Source organism: Erpetoichthys calabaricus, chromosome 3 (genome assembly GCF_900747795.2).
Source record: "Erpetoichthys calabaricus chromosome 3, fErpCal1.3, whole genome shotgun sequence".
NCBI lineage: Eukaryota > Metazoa > Chordata > Cladistia > Polypteriformes > Polypteridae > Erpetoichthys > Erpetoichthys calabaricus.
Window position 1 is genome coordinate 64,792,740 of NC_041396.2, and position 23,211 is coordinate 64,815,950.

The 23,211-nt window shown below is 36.8% G+C and overlaps 1 protein-coding gene across 1 annotated transcript in view; it reads right to left on the reverse strand.

The window, feature by feature from the left end:
• The window catches only part of adam17b (ADAM metallopeptidase domain 17b), a 72,873-nt gene that overhangs the window by 25,699 nt on the left and 23,963 nt on the right, over nucleotides 1–23,211 (reverse strand). Inside the window, exons 3-10 of the mRNA XM_028796878.2 lie at nucleotides 19,537–19,670; nucleotides 18,669–18,757; nucleotides 17,935–18,097; nucleotides 15,954–16,090; nucleotides 15,729–15,815; nucleotides 15,347–15,460; nucleotides 11,017–11,161; nucleotides 277–365 (exon numbers count right to left, since the gene is read on the reverse strand). Of these exons, the coding sequence (XP_028652711.1) occupies nucleotides 277–365; nucleotides 11,017–11,161; nucleotides 15,347–15,460; nucleotides 15,729–15,815; nucleotides 15,954–16,090; nucleotides 17,935–18,097; nucleotides 18,669–18,757; nucleotides 19,537–19,670 (958 nt within the window). The remainder of the gene's footprint in view (nucleotides 1–276; nucleotides 366–11,016; nucleotides 11,162–15,346; nucleotides 15,461–15,728; nucleotides 15,816–15,953; nucleotides 16,091–17,934; nucleotides 18,098–18,668; nucleotides 18,758–19,536; nucleotides 19,671–23,211) is intronic.

Sequence of the window (23,211 nt, forward strand, 5' to 3'; positions counted from 1 at the left end):
TACAAACCTGCAGAAGATGACTAAGGACTTTCTAGTGACACAAAACCGTTAACTCTAAAAGATCATTTTTAGTTCAATAAAAGAAACCAACAACATAGGTTATGATTCGTAAACAAGAGGTGTTTGAGAGGGATCAAAGTTGCTCTCAGTGATAACCATTAGTTATTAATTACAGAACAAAAATCACATCAGTGCTTATAAAATTGGGTTTCCAGAAATACAAACCAGTTTTAAAGGTCTCACTACTATTGTAAGATATTACTTTGTACTACTGACCTTGGTAAGGATAGTTTTTCCATAGTTTTTTGTTGTAGTCAGACCAGTATTGAGATACACTGACTTTGCTGAACCTTTTGCCGGGTATGCTAAAATTAAAATAGTTAAATTTCAATATTGCACTTTAAAAATACAAAAATATAAAAATAAAGTATAAGTAATGCTGTGAATTTCACACACAAAAATAATCCAATTTACTTAATGTTACCTATATTCTACTTTGTTTTGTAAAATAGTCAGACCTGAAAATGTTCCAACCTGTATTTTTACTGTAATGTTACAGACACAAGTAGTAGAATTTTAAAGGAAGTTAGGCACTTATAATAAAGTGAAGAATTAAAGTATGTTCATGGAGTTCTGCAAGTCCTGAGGTGGTCAACTATGTAAGAAAAGTAGCCAGCCAAGGGCCACAAGTGCTGCAAATGGTTTGCCTATACTTAAGTACAAATCAAAATCCTCCATATTGTTGTGCATTATTAACATTTATTTTATCCCTTTTATTGTCTATTTACAGATGGATAACAATGGTAGTTTCATCATTCCGCAGTCTTCAATAGACACTTTTGTTTAACATAGCTTAGTTTTCGTAAAAGAGAGCGAAAGAAAGAGAGAGCAAAAGAAAGAGAGAAAGAGAAAGAAAGAAAGAAAGTGGGTGAGATCATACTTAAAAGGATTATATATAAGCTTATATATGTAGCTGTACAGCTTAATATTTCACATGCTACATGACCAAAGACAAGCTTAGTGAGAATGTGAAGAACGCAAATATTAAGTGTTAAATTAACCTGTTGCTCTGAGTTATTGTCTGCAACCCAAGACTTGATTAGGCTTTCCTTTCAGGAGCCATGATGAACCAGAAAACAACTGGGAAGTATACACATTTGACTCCTACATGCCTCTATTCTTAAGAGTGCTATTTGTCTATTGCTAATACAAATGTACAGCTTACTCAAGTGGTAGCATTGATATGATAGCTAACTAAACCTGAAGTGTAACACGCTGACTCATTAGCACCCACAGGGCCCAATTTTCATTTGTGGCTGTGAGGGGCTTCCACAAAGTAACAAATTGAGATTTTATTGGCCTGGAAAGGATTTCAGCAAAGAATTTATAGAGAATGATATGTTCATCATGGACAACCAACTCTATCTAACCATGCCACTAAATTTACTTACTGGAGTTTTCCTTTCAGTAACTGAAAAATAAATCTCTCCATTATAATAAAAAAATCCTGGGAGAAGATGAGACTTTTTAGCCTGTGACGAGACGTGACTTTCTCAGACAGATACTTTCATGTCCCGCGAGACGAGACTTTGTGCCAAGAGATTAACCACGCCCAGGGCCGGAAATAAAATAAAAGAGTAGATGACAAAGTAGAATGTTGTAAAGAATTCAAAAACGTTGGCACGATACACATGCAGAGCAGGTTTGAGGTAATGAAAGTACTAAAATTCAAAAGTCTCAAAAAAAATAATAGTAAAGATCACATTTAGCGCAAACAAACGGAAATTATTACTCAGTGAAATAACGGAACAGAGAAAAGAGATCGAATATATCGTTCGGATTTAAACTTGAAGTTGGAGATTTGTAGATCGTCTGATTCGTCTTGCCATCAGGAAAAAGTAGTGTTTCTTCCCAATGAAGAGGCTTATACAAGAGAATTAAAAGATTTGTTGTTTGGTGAAAGTGAAATCCACATACGTGAGTGGCAGAGACATGAAGTGGCTGGCACGTAGCGCAGGCCGAGGGGGTTGGTGAGCAAAGCAAGGGGCAAAGCCCCCTAGTACTACTTATCGATACTAAAAATTAAAATGTTATCAATAAGTGATCTGCTGAACTTCGAGTTTTTGTAACAAACGCTTAAGGAGACCACTGTTAAGTTCATAACAGTTGTCCAGATGAGAAAAACAAAAACAATAAAAGCAAGAACAGCAGTCTGGCCAGCAGAATACTGTAGATAGGGTCAAATACGTAAAATGTTCTTAAGATAAAAATAAGCAGATTTTGCAGTTTTTATATGAGCTTGGAGCTATAGTTCAAAATCAGACACCACCCAGGTTTCATAGACAAGTGCTGAAACTAAAAGTGTTATTTCTTAAAGAACTTTAGATATTAAATTGTATTGCATCTAGAACTACTCAATCACATTATAGTTGTTATACTGTACTTTTTAACATTATTTTAGCTTCAAATTGACACAAATTTAATGTTTGTTGGATCTTTTCTTGCACTGAAGAGCAATTTTTAGCTGTGATTGAGCGATTCCATTTGTTCAATACATGTCATATAGCTAGATTAGCCTTGTGTTTTAAATATAAGTTTAGCCACAATGTTGTTTCAAACATGCTTTGATTTTCACTTCCTAATGTACAGTGCAGCCAGGATAGACGCATGATCCCCGAGACTCTAAACTGGACAGAAAACGGATAGATTCATGGACGGATACCTGTAGTCCTGTCTATTACATTCAGAGAATAAATACACTTGGTACTAAGAATAAATTTGCAACTTCCTCAGTTATAATGTTTGCAAGTCACTGCTGATTTTGTTGCATCATCCTACTATCAAGGCATGCATAATTCATGTATTTTTATTTCTGAACTAACTATATAATGGGACAAAAATGGCAACAATAAAATCTTTTTTTACCTTGAAAGACAAGCAGATTTTCCTGCTTTATTAAATTAAACCAGGAATGGTTTTCTAAATAACTGGCACAATTACTGCAGAGCCACACTAAAATTCAAGCACTGGTCCATTAGTATATTTATGCTGTCCCATCACATTATTATTACTGTGTTACAGAGTCTAGTGTTGGCATTAGTTACAAATGGAATTTTTCAACTTCCCCAATGCGTACAGGGATGGCCATGAGTAGGTTGCCAGCTTCCTCCTCCCTTAATTATGGTATGAAAATACCACTGACTAAATCAGTACCCAAACCATGCTGGAAATTCCAAAAAACTGACTGGAAAGGGTATGCAAAAGACTTGGACCATATTGTACAATTCCTCCCAAGCAGAAGCTCAATCATATGGACATTTCACCGAAGCAGTAAAAGCTGTAGCTAAACTCTATATACTTCGTGGCTTCCGAAAAGATTACATGCTGGGGCCTATACTGCAATGAAGAATATAACGCAACATATAACAACAAAGCCACAACCAAGCATTTAAGACAACTGAATAAGTAAAGGAAGAAAAAGTGGCAAGAGACAGTTAAAAGCACTAACTTCACCCACTGAAATCATTGCATCTTCTACAAAAACTAGGCAGTGACCCAGCCCCAACTCCTTTGAACACCAAAGTAACACCAAATAGCACATAGTAGCTGCATGAAAATGAGTACTGAAAGCAAAAATAGACCCTTAATGTGCCAGGGCATCGAAACAAAAAGACTACATTTCAAAGGAATAAATCACTCACTGCACAATCAAACTTCACAAGTGATTTCACTTCTGAGGAGCAGTTTACAGCACTCAATAGTGTGAAGACAGGGAAAGCCGCTAGATTTGATAGAGTGTTACCAGAATTTATTAAATATTCCTGGATTAAAATCAAGTTATGGTTAACCAAACTGTTCAATAATACCCTGAAAACAGGGCAACTACCAAAACATTTTAAACAAACCAAAGGTATAGCAATTTTAAGTGTGACAAAGAGTACACAGACTCTGCCCATTACCGACCTATATCACTCCTTAATGTTCCCTATAAAATACTGGAGCAGTTAATACTTTGATGCATCCAACCCATAATAGATGCAACAGTCACAGCTGCATGGAACAAGTAATGGGTTTAACCACACACACTGAATCATGGTGTCAACAACAGCTGAAAACAGGAATGGTATTCATAGACCTTAAAGCAACTTAGGACACTGTATGACATGATGGTTCTGAACCTCAAATTTATGGAGATGATCCTATGCATCAAACTCTGCAGCCTGCTCAACAAAATGTTCACTAATAGTATCTTCAAAGTCTACCTGAGAGAAAGAAACAGCGACTGGCTCAGGCTAAATGATGGACTCCCACAAGGAAGTGTACTAGTTCAAATAATGTTTAATATGTACATCTCGGATATGCCTCCTACAAAAGCAAAACAGTCCCAGTACACCGGAGGACCTAGCTCTAGCATACCAGGGAAAATCGTTTACAGAACATGAAGATGGCCTCGAGGAAGACTTACAAATGCTGAACGACTACTTCCATAAATGGCGTCTTTAACCTTACCCCCACAAAAACTGAGCCATGTGTGTTCCATTTGAATACACGCAACACACATCTTGAAGGCATCCAGATCCAACATGTCAATGATCCGAAATATTTGGGAGTCACACTACACCGAACGCTCACATTTAAACAACATGTAGAAAAAGATGAAAAGAAAATCAGTTTGCAAGTCAACATTATTCAAAAGCTTGCTGGGACAGTCTGAGGTACAGAAACACAAACACTACTTACAACAACACTCTCTCTGATATATTCAATATATATATATATATATATATATATATATATATATATATATATATATATATACAGTAATCCCTCCTCCATCGCGGGGGTTGCGTTCCAGAGCCACCCGCGAAATAAGAAAATCCGCGAAGTAGAAACCATATGTTTATATGGTTATTTTTATATATTTTAAGCCTTTATAAACTCTCCCACACTATTATAAACATTTCACGCACAATTATACAGCATAAACCCTTTGTATTCTCTTAGATATTAGGTAAGATTCGTTGAAATTATGTATGTAAACACAGTTTACATACAGTAAAACCTAAATATTATTTTAAAGATATCGAGCGTCGCCGATATCAAATATATTACAGCCATTACGACAGACAGGCCACCAGCAATAAATACATACAATGCAAGAAAAACTGTATACAGTAAAATGTGTGTACAGTCACACTAAACTATGTACATGTAATAAGTACTGTACGTAAATAATTAATTATGGTTACTCACCAACAATGACACGACGACTTGTCCGATAACAATGAGTTTAATTTTACTGCACAACAAAGGATAGCGTTACAGCTCTTCTAAAGGAGCCTCTTCAGGCGAATGTTTAGCACCGCCGTTGTTCTTCTTCCATCACTCTTCAATCCAAATCCCTAAAGCAGATTCCATCCAGACTACTGCCTTATCACGTCCACTTGCAACTCGTTTTGTGCCCTGGTTAAAGGACACTGCGGCCGTAGATCTTATATGCTTTTCCTCTTTTTTAAATAAAAAGAATTGTGGAGTCATTTATGCTGTAATGGTGTCCTGCAGCGGTGTAGCTGTTCCCTTCCTTCAACATATCCAAAACTTTTACCTTTTCTGCAATCATTTGCATCTTCTGTTGGCGCTTGTGCACGTTAATGTTGAATGAGTGAGATTAGACTTCCTGGTTAATGCAGCACTCGGTCGCTGAGCCAATCAGCAGCACACAGGAACTTAACCGCGTGCTCTGATTGGGTAGCTTCTCAGCCATCCGCCAATAGCGTCCCTTGCTTGAATTCAAATGCGTCCCTTGTTTGAATTCAAATGGGCAAATCAACTGAGGAAGCACACGTACTGTAGACCGCAGACATCCACGAAGCAGTGAAAAATCCGCAATATATATTCACATATGCTTACATTTAAAATCCGCGATGGAGTGAAGCCGCGAAAGACGAAGCGCGATATAGCGAGGGATCACTGTATATATATATTGCATAGTTGATGTTGATGGCGTTCTCATTTGATAACCAGGATTCGGCCAGGATTTCAAGGCCAGTACTAAAAGTTCCAGAGAGCTGGCTGAATCCTGGTTATCAAATGAGAACGCCATCAACAGACACTTGGACATACTGTAAATCCAGCATATGCAAACTTAAGAAGAACATATTCATAATAAACAAGACTTTACACCCAATACCCCCCCCCCCCACCCCCCCCCGACCACACTGACTTAGCCATCTCCCCCACCCGTAATTTTTTTGCTATATATTGCCTTTGATTCTTGTAAGTCTAAGCATTATCCTCTGATGAAGACCCCTGGCAGGGGTTGAAAGCTCAGGAATAAAAACGACTTTATGATATGTGATTCATTTTTCTCCCTTTGTGGATCTCCAGCTGCAAATAAATAAATATATATACTGTGTGTGTGTGTGTGTATATATATATATATATATATATATATATATATATATATAACACATATATACATACAGTGGAACCTCGGTTCACGAATGCCTCGGTACACGTACAACTTGGTTTAGGCTCGTATGCTGATGAGAGACAGAGAGAGAGAGAGAGAGTGAGCAGGCAGGCTCGTGTGCTGATGAGAGAGAGAGAGCAGGCAGGCTCGTGTGCTGATGAAAGAGAGAGAGAGAGAGAGAGAGGGAGAGAGAGCGAGCAGGCAGGCTCGCGTGCTAGAGAGAGAGAGCGCATGCAGCTGAGAGCGAGCCTGTACGTGCAGCTGAGCAGGGAGCCTGGGTGTTTGTCAGTGTTATTACATTAGTTTATTATTACACTGTGCATTCTATGGTGTAATTAACTATATTTGTGCTTAAAAATATTTTTAAAAATATATTTACATATAGTTCGTACGGTCTGGAACAGATTAATTGTATTTACATACAATCCTATGGGGGAAATTGCTTCGGTTCACGACCAATTCGGTTTACGACCAGAGGTTTGGAACGAATTATGGTCGTGAACTGGGGTTCCACTGTATATTATATATATATATATATATATATATATATATATATATATATATATATATATAAATGGAAGAGAAGGTCTGTGATACAGTTTGCATATTTGCACTTGGAGATCCACGAAGGGAGAAAAAACGAATCACGTAACATAAAATTGTTTTATTCCTGAGCTTTCAACCCCTATCAGGGGTCTTCATCAGAGGATAATGCTTAGACTTACAAGAATCAAAGGCAATATATAGCAACATATTCAGTATGGGGGGGGGGGGGGGGAATGGGTGGCGGTGACTAGGTCAGTACGATCAAGGGGGGGGGGGGGTTGTATAGTTTAATCATTGTTTATATGTCCTTCTTAAGTTGGCATATGCTGGGTTTATGTCCACGTGTCTGTTGATGGCGTTTTCATCTGATAGCCAAGACTCGGCCAACTCTCTGGCGCTTTTTGTACTGGCCTTAAATTTTACTTTTACGTTGTCCCAGTTGAATGTGTGTCCTGTCGATTTAGTATGTGCATATATCAAGGATAGTGCGTCCTTTCTTCTGACGGGGTTGCGATGTTCCTGTACACTAGTGGCGGACAGCCGGAACGCTTAGAGTCTGGAAGAACTGGGGGAGAGAGTATTTTTGGTACAGTTTCTCCCTCGGGCTGACAGAGGGCAGCCCCCCTGGCTTTCCAGCAGGGCCAAGGGTCTTGAGCTAGGGAGCTCAAACCTGTTGGAACCCTTGGCCACCGCCAGGGGGCGCAAGGACCTTTCCAGGGCCTTATTTGGCCACACTTTTGCCACACCCAGAATTGTGACTGGAAGAAGCTCGTTAGGCATCTAGAGTCCTTCCAGGTGCCCTATAAAAAGGGGCCAGTCCCAACCACCATTCGAGAGCTAGAGTCAGGAGAAAGAGGACTAAGCCTGAGATGGAGTGGAGGGAAAAGGACTGGCAGAAAGTAAAGGACTGAACTGTTTATTGGGTGTCTGGTGATTGGTGCACTGTGCTGTGGGGAGCAGGGTGAAACGCTACCCAATTGTAAATAAAAGGGTGTTGTGTGGCAAAGTCCGTTTCCTGCCTGTCTGTTTCCGGGTTAGGGCAGCTGTACACCCCCTGGTAGCTCATGATATATATATTTTATGCTGTATTCATTAGGCTGAATTACTCAGAGAAAGGCAAGATAAAACAGAAAAGAAGTTACTGGAAACAAGGGAATGTTGGCTTACTTTTGCAAGAAGCTCAAAAGTGTAATTTACCCTGCAAAAGACAGAAAGTCTTTGTTACAGAGTCCAGGGGATGGAGTTGGATCAGGTCTAGTTTCCACCCATTAGGGTTGTCAAAAGTATCAAAATATCAGCATGTATTGATTTTAACATTACTTCACTACTGATTTTTTATAGTATTGATTCTATAGCCTACATTGCAAATGCGCCTCTGGTTTGCTTTCGATAATTGAGCCTCATAGGCTATCAATAAGCATGGCTACAGTTGCAAGCCCATTTCCGCCAACTCAGATGTTACAAAGATGGAAACTTCATATTGAACCAAGTAAGACTGGCCTTTCAGCAAGACAATCACAAGAACAAAGCCAAAGCAACACTGGATTGTCTCAACGACAAAAAAGAAAATTTTGTTGTTGTGGCCAAGCTATAGTTTTGACCTCAACCCCAGGTGTAGTCCTAGAAATTTGAGAATGAGCAAATTTGTCAAAAAAGGCAATAACTGCTGTTAACCAGTGCGCAATGATGGTATATACCAACCACATATATTAATGTAACAAAAAGAGTACTGACTAAATAAATACTGAAGACCCGGCCTAATCACAGGGTGGCCCGCAGGCCACATGCGGCCCAGAACCAACCTCCGAGTGGCTCAGCCCATGATCACGCCAGAAATGAAGAGAAAAACACATTTTGCAAGCCTTCAGAAATTCCTACATAAATTCATACAGTAGGACTGACCATGAATGTAATACTCCATGTAGCCTGGCAACATTCAACCCACAAAGCAGCCCATTGTTGTGTGTCTAGAAGTGATGGTGGTAGTAGTCTATAATAGTGATTTTTTTTTTTTGGTGAGGGCACACACTTGTATGTTGTACTGGCACATTGGCCACAACAGTTGGTCATGACACTGACTACATATTAAACGAGTCTATAATCGATTGTGAGCCGAGTCTTAGTTATATTCCAGTTTCATCAAGTGAGTGCAAACATGGGTTTTCGCAAATTAATCTAAATGTTACTCCAGTGAAGGCCTTGTTAGAAGTGACTCCGCACTTCTCTTCATACAATTGGTTGGCCCTCCACTCACACACTTCGATCCTGCGGATTCATGTCTGTTACAAGGACAACGATCAGCCATTGACACTAAAAGCAAAAAAATGAATTAGAAACACTGCATTTCATGAAAACAATCAAAAAGTTTGGAATTTTCTTTAATACTCAATCAAATTAAGCACTGATTGCTTTGCGGGACTACATAACTTTTTTGTAGAACGCAGAGCTCGTTATTAACCCGTGGTTAATATTCTTTGATTTCAGAAATTCTGTTTGTAATTTTAAACTATCGAGCACAGTGGAATAACGGTAGTACTACTGCTTTACAATAAGGAGATCATGGGTATGCGTCTAGTCCTGCACGTGTGGAGTTTGCTTTTGTGTAGTGAGTAAAGCGCTAAATAAATGTAAAGAATTATTATTATACTTGATGATTTGTTAATTTCAAATTTTAAACATTGTTTTTTCATCAAATAAACAAAACATGTAGTGATAGGACTCTCTGCCTCTATATACCTTCACAGTACCACAAACTTGATCCAAATGCAACCTATGCGTACTGCCATCTTCTTGTTTATCAAAAAGAAGCTGCTAATCACACATGTGATGATTTAAAACAAACCTGTATTCCCTCAGTGTGCAAGTAGATGTTGTATTCATGTGTGTTAGTTACTGTTATCACCTGTTATGGGGTTGTGCACTAATAGCTTTGATAGCATTGATAGTGCATTTAACAAAATGAAAAAGAACTATGTGATGTGCCTGGGTGATATATGACAAAAATATGAATTTTATTCCAAAAGGGAAACAAATGTTATTGCTAATACTGTGCGCCTTTTTTGTTTTAATGCACTTTGAGATATGCCTAGGTCAGTTATGATCAAAATGTTTATTTTTTGTTTATTTCAAACATGGAAAAAAAGTATTACTACTACTTCAGATTCTATTCAGTTCTGTTTTTTTATGCACTTTTAGATGTGCATGTGTCAGATGTGACCAAACTGTAAAAGAGAAACAATGAATAAACATTACTTGTTTTTCAATACATTCATTTCATTTTAAAATATGTTATTACATGGAAATGTCTGACCCAGCTAAAGTTTTTGGTCTGGCCTAACTGAATTTATAATTGAATAGCCCTGCTATACACTTACACAAGCAGCAAAGTTTGGTTTTTGACTATATTTAATGAATTTTCAAATAAATATGAAATTTTGCCTTTAAAAGTTACTTCTTGAGCATATGGCCTTAAAATAAAAATACAAATTACAGTATAAATTTTCCAGCATTAACTGAAAACTTTTGCAAGGCACTATCATATTGTAATTAGTTAGGAAGAAAAAATAGATTTTTAGATGTCAACTGTCCTGTAAAGAAGAAGTTAATGTATCACTAAATTTAAATGAAAAAGCTCTTTGTATAAAAGCTCACAGCATGCCACGTTAAAATTCTTTAGTATCTCAATGCATAAGCCATTTAATTACTCCACTGCATGCTATGTTTTATATTTAAACTTTTTGTATAAGTTAAAAAATTTGATATCTCTCAAGAAAATAAGTAATACTATCCCAAAATCAGCACAATTACATAGCAGGTCAAATACTTCAGGAATAACTGAGTAACCTCAAATTGCATTTATTTTGTGATAATGTAATCGCTTTCCTACAAATAAAGTCTGTAAAAAAAATACACTTTTGCAGTCTGATTTATAAGTTACTCAATTATGGAAAATGAATATGCAACAAAATAATAAAAACAACTCATAAACTGTCCCTTACGCTTCGGGCAGATGCCACCGGGAGCCTGTGGTTTTGGAGATCCAACATAAGCTAGACCCAGAGTTCCATGTTCAAAGTCCTGGTATGTAAACAGGTGAGCTAGGCATACATTGGAGGCTTTTTCCGCTATATCAAAACTAAATTGCTAGAAGAAAATCAGAGACAAATTGTAAGTATAACATGAGGTAGAATACAATTTGCTTTAGCATTTAAAATAACACCCACAGACTATCCTAAGGCAAAATGTCTGGCAAACAAATAATATGAAGAGGGAAAATAAAACATATCCATTCTCAGAATCAGTCTTAAAGTAAGATGTGCTTATGAATAGAAAGTCATATAAGAAATAGCTCCCTTAGACTCAAGAAGTCGCTTTGATGAGAGAAGTTTGCGACATTCAGTATAAATTCAAGAGTCCCTAAGGGTGCAGGTTCTAAGTGGGTACAGTGCAAGTGTGTGCATGCGTGTACTACTTCGAGGATGATTGAGGTGCTTGGCTGATCGTGCATTTATATGCAAATGCAAGCAGTCCAGTCAAGTGCTTCATTCACACCTCAGAGTAAGTGGAAGATAGAACCAGAACCCAATCAGGACTATACAGGGAGCCTGCATTGCAGAGAGAAAGAATCAAGGAAGTGAGAGAACAGAGGTTAAGGAAGAAGAAAGAGGTAGGATGGCGAGGAGCTCATGCAGTAAATCATGGAGGCAGGTAGTCAGGAGTATGCCCAAAGGAAACGAGCAGCAGGCCTGCACTCGAGCGTGGGGCTGGAGAAGGGGTGCTCCAACTGAGCAACACAGAGAGGAGTTAGAGCAGCCCCGTTGTACAGTGTCTCCCATTTGACTCCCTCTGGCTGAGAGAGGCATGAGTGGGGTTCAGTGGGAAGTCCTACAGATGCCAATTGACTGGCAGTAGGAACCCTAATCCGGGACTAATTGGATGACTGCACCTGTCAAATGGCATCTCCCCATGCTTCAAAGTCCTAATGGGATAAGCTGAGGAGACAGCAGGTTTTAGAAAGAGGCACTGGGCCTCGTGTCTATTTTAGAAAAAGAAACCTGCCTGGGATTTTAATCTCATTTTAATGGACCTTTATTGTTTGATAATTTTTTAATCTCTACTCCCCACTTTGATTTTATGGATTATTTATTGATTGCAGATCGTTTTTGCAGTGCACTTTTGAGACTGTTTGGTTTTAATAAATTCACCCAACACTTTGCACCAACCCCTTACTGACTGTGTGTGTCCTCATTTACCCAGCTCATCCTCGGGTAAGTTATTGACGGTTCCAGATTCAAGAGGTGCCTGAAAGCAATTAGGGTTTGTGGAGCCAACCTGGACCATCAAAGGCATGTGTTACTTTCAACTTGCTATAAATAAAGGTATACATTACATTCCTGCAGTTCTATACAGGTCAGCTGACCTACCAAGCCAAATAAATGCTCTGCAAAAACACTTCAGTCAAAACCAGTAACTCCTCTTATGCAGCCCTGCAATAAACTCTCTACAATTCCTCTGTATTTGTCTCACCAATCATTATTAACCTAAAATTATTCTAAAAAAGCAATGGAGGTTTAGGAGAGAAACATGCAACATAAAGTTAAAATCTTATTATCCAATCGTGATGTTAGTTTTAAGGGTTAGGAGTTGGGGAATGTAAAGAAATAATTTAGAGCAAATATAAGCTTGACAAAAGAGTAAGATAATATTGGATATTTATTTCCGCACATCATCAGTTGCCATGTAAAAACTACAAAGTACAAAATAACTTTCAATGCATATTTCAAACAAGCTTAATGCTAGACAACCACTGTACGCTACTACACTACTTTTCAGTTAGTGATGAGCTTTCTAAAATAGTAATTCTGATAATCTGAACTATGGGCAAACAACTGAGGAGAACTTTATTTTAAGCATCCTCACACATGCTGCTGAGTGCTTAGTATGTACTGTGGACAAAAATTAGTAGCCTGGATTCCAGGGATGACATCTGATGACTTAGATTACCATTTGACTATAATCTTCTCCACCTGTGGTCAAGCTAGTATTGCGGTTTATAACACTACACGTCCAGAAAATATGAAGCTAAATCAGAACTGGCAAATGATCTAAATAAAGCCAGTTACTCCAACGTTCAGTTTATATTAAAGCTGGGAGGGTCCCAAAGTAGCCTTCTTACTTGGAAGCCTTTTGCAACAACTCCAGATTACCTATGCATATACTGGTGGTTACAAAGTTCTATTAAGCATAGCATAAAGCAAACTTTCACTTACCTTTTTTTCTGGAATCCATACCAAAAGAGAAAGTCATAATACTGATATCAATTAAGAAAAGGACACAACACACAAACTTTTCTAAATGTCTGTGCCACTGAGATATATCTAGCTACAACATATTGATCTCAGTCAATGCTAGAGAACCTCCTGCAAACATTCAATTGGAGGGCTCTTTCTTCAACCTGACAACTTTCCGTCCTACTTGAGATTCAAAAATAGGTCCCAAGGCAGCCACTACAACAGGTACCAAAGTCTCTTTGACCTCATATCCTTGCAGTGGCCTCTCAGGCTGCAGGTGGATGTAGGTACCATGGACGAGTGGCCCAGTGTACTAATGAGAGAATTGGCAGAGCCCGCAATCACATGCAGACATGCACAGGGCAGCCAAATTCCTCATTAGTGTTCTAAGGTTCATAAATAAAGCACCTGTCTGTGCCTGCTAAGGTATAAAAGGAGCCAGAGCAAGACAGAGGGGAGTGAGCCACAGAGAAAATGAGAATGAACAAGAGTCCAGAGGTTAAAAGGATAGAAAGAATTAGAAACAAAGAGGCAAAATCATGGATGAGCTGATGCAAAAGTGAGCAGGCAAGTGGTTAGGAAGTGGACCTACAGGACCAGCAGTTTTAGTTGGATGCTCTAAGGCACAAGTGTGGTTTTTAAAGATACACATGCTGACAGTATTCTAACTTGTGGATTTAAACCATTTGGGTTATTTATTTATTGGATTATTTATTGATGAGCTTTCAACATTCATGAACACTGTATTTATCAAGATGTATTTATTCATTCATTCATTCAAGAAAAGACTGGATTACACGTTTTTTGAACACATCTTTGTTTTGTGAATAAAAGGTACTTTTCCCATTTGAATCTAGTCTTGCTGCTATGCGTTCTCTTTGCCTTGTCGCCCTCATATGAAGGAGCAGTTAAGGCTTGGATGGCATCCGTGTCTCAGCTGGGTAGTTCTGTGTAGTGACCATAACAATGATATCAGTAGTACTAAAGAGGATTTCACACAGGACTGCTGGGCTTACTGTTCATGATATGGCAAGGATTTCAAAACCAGGGAATGACCTCAAAGATGTACTATAGCTTCTCTGGATTGAGAGGAGTCAGTTGAGGTGGTTTAGGCATGTGTCTGTAATGGCACCTTATATATTAGCCACAGTCCACTATGAAAAGACCCAGGTCAGGCAAGAGACACACTGGAGGAGGGTCTGGGTACCTTGCCTAGTGGCCTGATCTGTCCAGCTTAACATGTTTCTACAGTTATACTCAATAGGATAAGTAAATTGAAAGTGAAGAAATATAATACACTCTACAAGTTCTATTGATGTAATAAATATAGTGTTCTGTACCTGAAAAGCTGAGTGATTTTTAAATGCAAAGGATCCAGACTTTCAAAATATTATGAACTGAACTCAAACTAACTTTTTGTAAGTTATACTGCTAAGCCTGAAGACCATCATTGGGTTTAAAACAATACAATGCAGCCATTCCAAAATTTGAACAATTTGTACAGTAGATTGACAACATGCAGTCCTAAAATGCTGCAATAGGCAGACACATTATAGAAAACAATCAAAGAGGCAACAGACTTTGTAATTTGCAAATTTCACAACCTATGATACACAGACATAACTCGGGCCATGCAAAAAACATCACTGCATCCAGGTTTGGTTCAGCCTTACATCCATACTGCTGTGAGAGGCCAGATATATCAGAAAATCATATTAAAAGCAATGGTTTTGATAACTAATCAAAAATGGTACAAAATTTTCTTGTACAACTTCAACAGCTTAGAGTAATGCAGACACCAATACAACAGTAACTAAGTTCAGAATACTGTAAAATTTAATATATAAGGTGATTTAGAGCTGTACTAATATTAATATGTTTTCATGCTTATAAAAATGATGGCTTATTAATACGGTCTACTTTCTAGCTGCCATTATACTAAAATGATTGGTGGAGTTAAAAGCCCTCCTAGAAAATTAATGTTATTATGTTATACAAAATAGATGAAATAAAAAATGAAGAACAGCATGTTGTTTACCTCTAAGAGTGCCTTCACATCCCAGGCTTCCTTCTTTTCATCTGGGTAGTTCCCAGGCATGTTGTAATGCCTTTTACCATTTGTAGTAGTATTTTCAACAGAATTTAGTAAAATCTGTAATTTTAACAATTTAAGAACCATGTGAGCTTCAATGCACCAGGAACTATCACCTCATAAAAAAGAAACACACATGGTTGACTATACTGAACACAAAATAAACTATAGTGATGAATGATAACAAAACCAAATTAAGTACAACATAAATAGTTCAAAAAATGACAATACCATAGTGTACTCTAGACATAGTTATAAACACCAGTCAACAGTTTATAAATAAAAACACGGCCCTACTAATATAAAAGATTATTTAAACAACACCCACCTGTTCTATTTGAACACCATATCCTTTGAATTCTCCACCCCAGGTTGTATTTCTATAAATATCATCCACTCTGTCAATTAATTCTATCTATTGAGGGAAAATATACAATAAAAGATAATAAAAACAACATGCACAAAATCAATTACCAAAAATATAATTTGTATTTAAGTCCATAATTATTGAACAATACTGAAAAAAAAACAATATGTCTAGACACAAACTTACCAGATAGTTGATTGTGGTGCTTTCTTCACTACGGCCCATTTGCTTAAAAAAACGGTGGTCTGCTACAATTAGTAACTTGCAGGTATCCCTTCTTCGGTCAGCAGGAGTTTTATGTCTTTTCTCTCTATGAAAATGCTCTGCACAAATGAGAAATAAAAGTTAAAATGTCATTTAAACTATTAACCATCAAGCTTTTTTGGTTTAATATTTATCTTTTACTTCACTGGTTGATTCTAAGGGGGGTGAGATATGCCTTTTCTAAAACTTTCTTACTACTTTTAAGATAAATTCTGGCAACACACAATAAATTACGAAGAATATAAACTGAAAGCATTAGACACAAAAAATCTAAAAAGGTTTATACTGTCATCATACTACAACCTCTAGAATTTTGCACTAAGTGTAAAATACAAAATGGAAAAAAAGGGGGCGTTTCTAAAAGTTTCAAGCAACTTTATAAATAATAGAAAACGTTAATGGCATTAAAATTATAAATATGAGAAAAACATACAAAATATGCCATTGTCAACAACTGCAAGTATTGATTACACTAATCTTTGTAACAGCTGTGTTTAAAATATACTATAAATGCAGACATTGCTGTGATTGTTATGGGTACAGGGAAATTTGAATACTGTATTCAAAAACATTGTACAGAAATACAGAATTATTACCCATTCACCAAAAATATTTTGCCAATGAAATAATCTTGAATAATCTTTCCTAACAGTATGCACAGTGAGAAAAATGAAATTTGCAACACTAAAACCATGTTATGGTATGCATAATGAAAATCAGTAAAAGGTTAAGGTTTAACATAATATTCATAAAAATAGTCCAGTTATGGCACAAGGTGGGGTTGCCTTTGTCTACGAGGAAAAATAAATCCATAAATGACAAGCAAGTTATGTCATATGAAATGACTGCTATTTGAAATTTCTTCAGCACAGATTGATACAGGTGCACTTCTGTAGTAGATAACTTCTGCCAACAACCATTATATTACCTAGCAAAAAGGAATATTACTGCTTGCATCAAGTTTGCAAGTGAAAATCTAGATGATCATAGTTTGAAGGAATGTTATCTGGATATCTGGATCAAAAAATGGGTGTTACCAGCTGCAATGATGTATACTTAATTTAGCAAAAACTTACACTTAATGCTTATCCCCAAAACAGTTTATCATCCAATATGATTTTAGGTTAGATATCTGTACACTGCCATAAATGACCTATAATTACTTGAGACCTATGAATTCAGACTTGTATCAAAATACTCTGGAGATTAAAGTGCTGTAAGCACTGAAGCTGAGAAAGAATATGGTTGAATGACGACCATCTTAAACTTTACAGAAAATTTATTAAACCATGGATTAAAATGGACAATTTGTTACAGAAAAAAAAAAATCAACTTCCAGATTGCACACAGAACTGAAGCAAAGTGACCTGAAACCAGCTGTGTATGAAAGATAGCCAGACTCCAATAATGTAAAATGAGCAAACATTCCTCAAATAAGATGCAAAACCCTGAAAAGCTACTACAGTATAAGAAATATCTGGTTGCTGTCAAGGCTGCTGAAGGATGGTCTGATATAAATTATAAGATTTGCAGTTTTTGTGAAACATTTTTTACTACATAACTAATGAAACTCAGTTTTGTATTTACATATATTATACTATGTATCATTATTAAATATTTTTTAGGTTTATCAAACACATGGTTCACATATTAAAAAAAAGGACTGTATATGGAAAAAAAAGTTTTGACAGCTTTTTTTTTGTTTTTTTGACTATTTTACATTTTTATCATAAACCACTTCCACTATAGTTTTGTTCATGAGGTGGTAATTCATATTCATGGCGGGGCTGACAATATATATTTTATCATGCTCTATTAATCTTAAACTGAATTCAACTTTTTGATAGGGCAACTGTTAATTAAAAATTAAATTAGAATTACTTAAAATTACTCCAGTACAAACCTTTTTTTGCTTCTTGAGCAGTTCCTAAGTCCAAATTAATTTCATCCTGTTTAATATAACCACAGACACTGGGAGAATGCAAGCGACCAAAATCTTTGATGTCAGCCGATTTGTAAGCTAATATTCTATCATCAGATGTTGAATTAACAAATCTCCAAATAGGCTGAGAAAACAAACATTACTTAGTGTTATTGTATCATTTTGGAACAAATAAAAATACAGTACTAAAATATTTACAACTTATTAATTTATTGTTGCAGTAAAATATAGTGTACTTAAACATTCTCAACTATACTGAAAAAATAACTAATGTTATTACTGGTAAATATGCAGATTAATATGCAGTCTTAAAACTCACAAATGTAACTAGTATCTAAATAAAAGAAATTGAAAAAAAAAGTAAAAGTTCAGCATCTTAGCTAATAACATCTACTGTGATACTTTATATATCAGTCATATTGCTAGTGTCCTAATAAAAAGAAAAAGCTTCAAATGAACAATTACATTTAAAAAGATATTTCCAAAAAAAAAATCACTCAAATTTGAAAGAAAAAACCTATACGGTGACTGTAAAGTGGAATAAAATTACACAGTTCATTAACTCATCTATTAGTTTTGAAAACTGACCAAGATACCCCCCAAAGAGAAACAAAATATTTTAAACCAAAAGTCACACAAAAACAAAAAAATATGAATATGGGAACAGTGAATGAAAGACAGAAAAATGGCCATACCTCCATGTTATATTCCCCTTCATCTGTAATAATGTGCGCCATAAAATCCTTATCATCAATATGTGCTTGAACTCTGGAACCTTCTTCTCCTTTTAATGAGAAAAAATATATTTTCAGACAAAACACTAACATTAAACAAGAGACTGTTTAATGACTTAATGTATTTATATGTAGCTATAACAGCTCACAGTTTCTTTTGTAAGTAAATAAAGCTGGAAGGAAACAGATTAAAATTAACTGAAATTTAAATGAAATGAAAAATTCTGTGGTGTTATACTTTTGTTTGTATCTATGGAACTGCTGTAAGTCAAGAAGGTCATAACCAGCCCAATTAAAATATCTTCACATATCATAGGAGACCACTGCCATAAATTCTCCCCCTATTCCTTCAGTTAGTATGGATTTTTTACCATTACTCCATCCAATCTTAATTCAAAACCCTAAAAAAAAACAACAATCTGGCACATTGCAATGATGATTTACTTTTTTTTTGTTTAAATCAAAAATTATTCTAAAAAGCATTCAGTTAAATTCAGGGTTGTCAAGGGATGTGATCTATTGCAGCAACACCAGGCTCGAGACATGAAACAGCTCTGGACAGGAATTGACTGTCACAAGTCAAACTCATATAATTTTTAATTTCCAATAAATATAATGTATAATTCTTGAGGCATGTGAAAGGAACATTCATACAAATACAGGAAGACCATGCACAAACAGATAAGTGGATACAGGAGTCAAACTGAGGCATTAGGCAGCATCACTACTCCCTATGCCACTGTTCAGTGCACAGTGCTAACAGGCCTTTACAAGAATTAATCTAAGGCAGATTTATTTTTCAAAGACTTGTAAATAGCTGTATACTTACCAACTACATGCCCTATTAAAAAATCCTGCCACTTAACAGGATAATCTTTCTCTTTGCCATCTTTTCCCACAATAGTAGCTTTAAATGTTTCAGAAAAGTGATCTCTGGATGATGTTAAGTACAGCTTGAAGTGTCTAAAAAAGGATTAAAACAGACTTATTCAAAAACTAAAATATATGTTTATTATTCTTGAAATGGCTATAAAGCACATGAAAAACTTAGAATAAAGGTTTACTGCTTTACTTTGATTATTTTAAAATATTATTATATAAAATAATGTATAAAAAAGTATACATATACCTCTGCAAACCTTTTTAGTTGTTGCGTTATACAGTTGTATTATTTTGGAAGCTGACCGAGAAAAACCTGCAGAGAAAGCACTCCCTTTGTGAGCACAAACAACTGTTGTGTAACTATGTTTTGAGTTTACAAAGAATTACATATTTATCATTATTATCTTTGTAATTCATGTCCAAATTTATTGCCATGTGTGCAACTTAATTCTTAACTGCATACCTGCAACAGGGTGAAAACTGCTTCTGAATTCAATGGGGTGTTGAGTGTTAATGGATCTATACTATTTTCCAAAACAGAAGTGGAAGAAATGAACAGTATGGGATGGCTGAAGTCTTTAAAAACTACTGTTTGCCTCTCTAACACAGTGTGTGATATATATATTTATACATACTGAACGAAGGAAGCTGCGTACCACTAAAATTAAGAGCTAGATTTACCACCCACTGCAATAGTCTCTGGTTTTATCTGAACAAATGCCATATCAGTAATGAAGTCAGAGAAGACAGACATCACTACGACCCTGTAAAGGTTGGTGACCATAGATAGAGATATTCGTGTTTTCCTCAGATATTCTTGATGATAGTAAAGATGTACTGTGCTCATTTCACGTCATCATTCATGGTGACTCCAAAATCTTTTAAGCTTTCCGACTTCATTCCCTGCATCTCCCCCGATGCATATGGCAATTTGATCTTCCTGCATGTTTCCTGAAGTCTATGACCAGCTCCTTGATTGTGCCGACACTAAGGGAGGGATCATTGCTCTGGCAAAACTGTGTCTAAAGGCAATGCTTTCTTTTTATGCAGTCTAAATGTTATAAATCAAGCAAGACTGAGTATTTCTTCATTGTCAGCAAGTGTCAGTCCTTGCGGTCCTTTTCTTTACTTTCCAAAGAAAAGTAATTTTTTACTCTGCATTAGCCCATTCTTATTTACAGATTTAAACAAAAAAAGTCATTATAAAATAACCAGAACTTTCCCTTAGTAAAGAAGGCTAGTAATTTAATAGCCTATTTTGTAAAAAGCATATACTTTAACAAAATATTCCTAATGTTGCCTGTAGGTGCAGCAAATGTAAGGGTAGCTCACACAGGGTTATTTATACATTTAAAAAGGGCAACTGGCCATAATGAGCAGCAACATTACTTACTGTACACAGCTGCAATAATGTCTACACCCAGACAAAATAAATGTCTGTCTTAGCTTTATAAATGTATAGGTGTAAAACATAACGAGAATCATACAAAGTGAAAACATTTATTGCAGAAAGAGTAAACACCAAAGCATTGTCATAACTGAATAATTGTATATCTACTGTAAGATCAAATTTCACTATTTGAGTATAATTCAAATGTTACAATGTCTTTAAAAATCTTATTTAACATTTGAATGTAAAAGAACAGTTATTTGATTTGTACCCCATGCTAATGTCACCATTGAAGTACTCCAGTATTAAACAAAGTTGAAGTATTTCATAGGTCTGTTTTTTTTATGAATCACTTCAAGGATAAGGATTTCCCTTTATGCTTCTGCCTTTTTATGATTATTTTGTACCAGCATTAGTGAAACAGTCAGTTTCCTTCTACCTTATGAAAATACACCTCTTCACATAGGGCGGCATGGTGGTGCAGTGGTAGTGCTACTGCCTCACAGTAAGGAGACCTGGGTTCGCTTCCCAAGTCCTCCCTGCGTGGAGTTTGTATGTTCTCCCTGTGTCTGCATGGGTTTCCTCCAGGTGCTCTGGTTTCTTCCCACAGTCCAAAGACATGGAGGTTAGGTGCATTTGCGATCCTAAATTGTTCCCAGTGTGTGCTTGGTGTGCATGTGCCCTGCGGTGGGCTGACGCCCTGCCCATGATTTGTTCCTGCCTTGTGCCCTTGTGTTGGCTGGGATTGGCTCCAGCAGATCCTCTGTGACCCTGTGTTAGGATATAGCGGGATGGACGATGACTGACTGACTAACCTCTTTATATCACAAAACATTGTGGAACTTGCGCTGTTACTTAGAGAGTCAGATCGGGGGAGGGGTGACGTTAGAGCGGGTGAGCTCATTCAGTGCTGCAGGAACAACGCACATGTTGATTTTTTTTTTCTTTCAGTACATGTGCCTTCCCTGTTTATTTGTATATCTCTGCCTGTCTGTCTCTGTATTACGCAGTGCTCTGTCTGTCTGTGTGTTATGGATCTTGAAAAAATAAGTTATAAGGACAGTTGTTCATGTTAATTGCAGTCTCAATTGTTAAAAAAATATTTTAAAAGGAGCATCCCACATGAAAATATAACGATCTCATTAACTGACAGTGCATACCAATTTACAAATTTTATGTCCATTTGAGGTTAAAAAGAAAAAAAAAGAAGTAACACTTTATCCCCAGCGGGGAATTGAACTCATGTTTGTGAGGCAGAGAAAAGCTACTCGCTCTGAGAGGCAAATCTTAGCGCGCTACGCCACGGAAACTGTTGTATGACATGTGAAGCTTTTGTGGAAGTGTTTATTTGATCTTAGGAACTCGGGCTTTACACACTCTATAGTTTATGCCTACATTTTGTAACATTTATTACTAAAATATGAAAAAGGTTCTGTTTTAACAATGTGTTTACACAGATTACTGTAGAAACGGTACACAAATGGAATGCGTGTGTTCCAAATAACGATGTATTATTTCAAGTCTAAAACTCCAGTTCACTCCCAGACAATCAATCAAGGCATGAGCTGGGAAAAGTGCGTTCACGTTCTAAGTCGGAGGGGGGATGGAATAGCCGGCTTCTGGCAGCTTGTCTTTTATCAGCACATTTAGAGGACAAAAGACGCTGGCGGAGAGGTGTGAACGGATTTAAGAAGCGATTTAAGGTGGGCCGGATCTACGAGTTTTTTCGTAGACTCTGGTAATTCTAGTGTTAACTTGTATCCAGGCATTTGCAATCATGTCAATAGCTTCTTTTGCGTTACTTTTAATCCCTTCCTGCCTACAAGTTATTCTGACGAATATTTTTCTCAGCATTTCCTTGCGATAATACACTTTCCGGGTGCGAATGATGCCCAAATACAATTGCTGAAGTGCTGCCGTGCAATTGGGTGGGAGGTATTCAAAGCGAACATTATCTGAATGTGGAAGCATGTTGTGGGCAGCACAGTTATCAGTCAGGAGCCGAATCATTATTTCTTCTTCATATTGTGAGGTTTCTGAACTCTTTTGAGACCCCCCACTCCCCACCCAACGGGAACGACACGCTGAAGGCCGTCCTGAAGCGCGACTGCAGCATCTGTGGAAGATTGTTTGTCCGTTGCTGGGGCAGGGCAATAGGAGGCTCACATTGCTGCAGTGAAGCACCACTGAAGCAAATCATAAAAGATCGGGGTCGCACTATAAGTCCCTGTC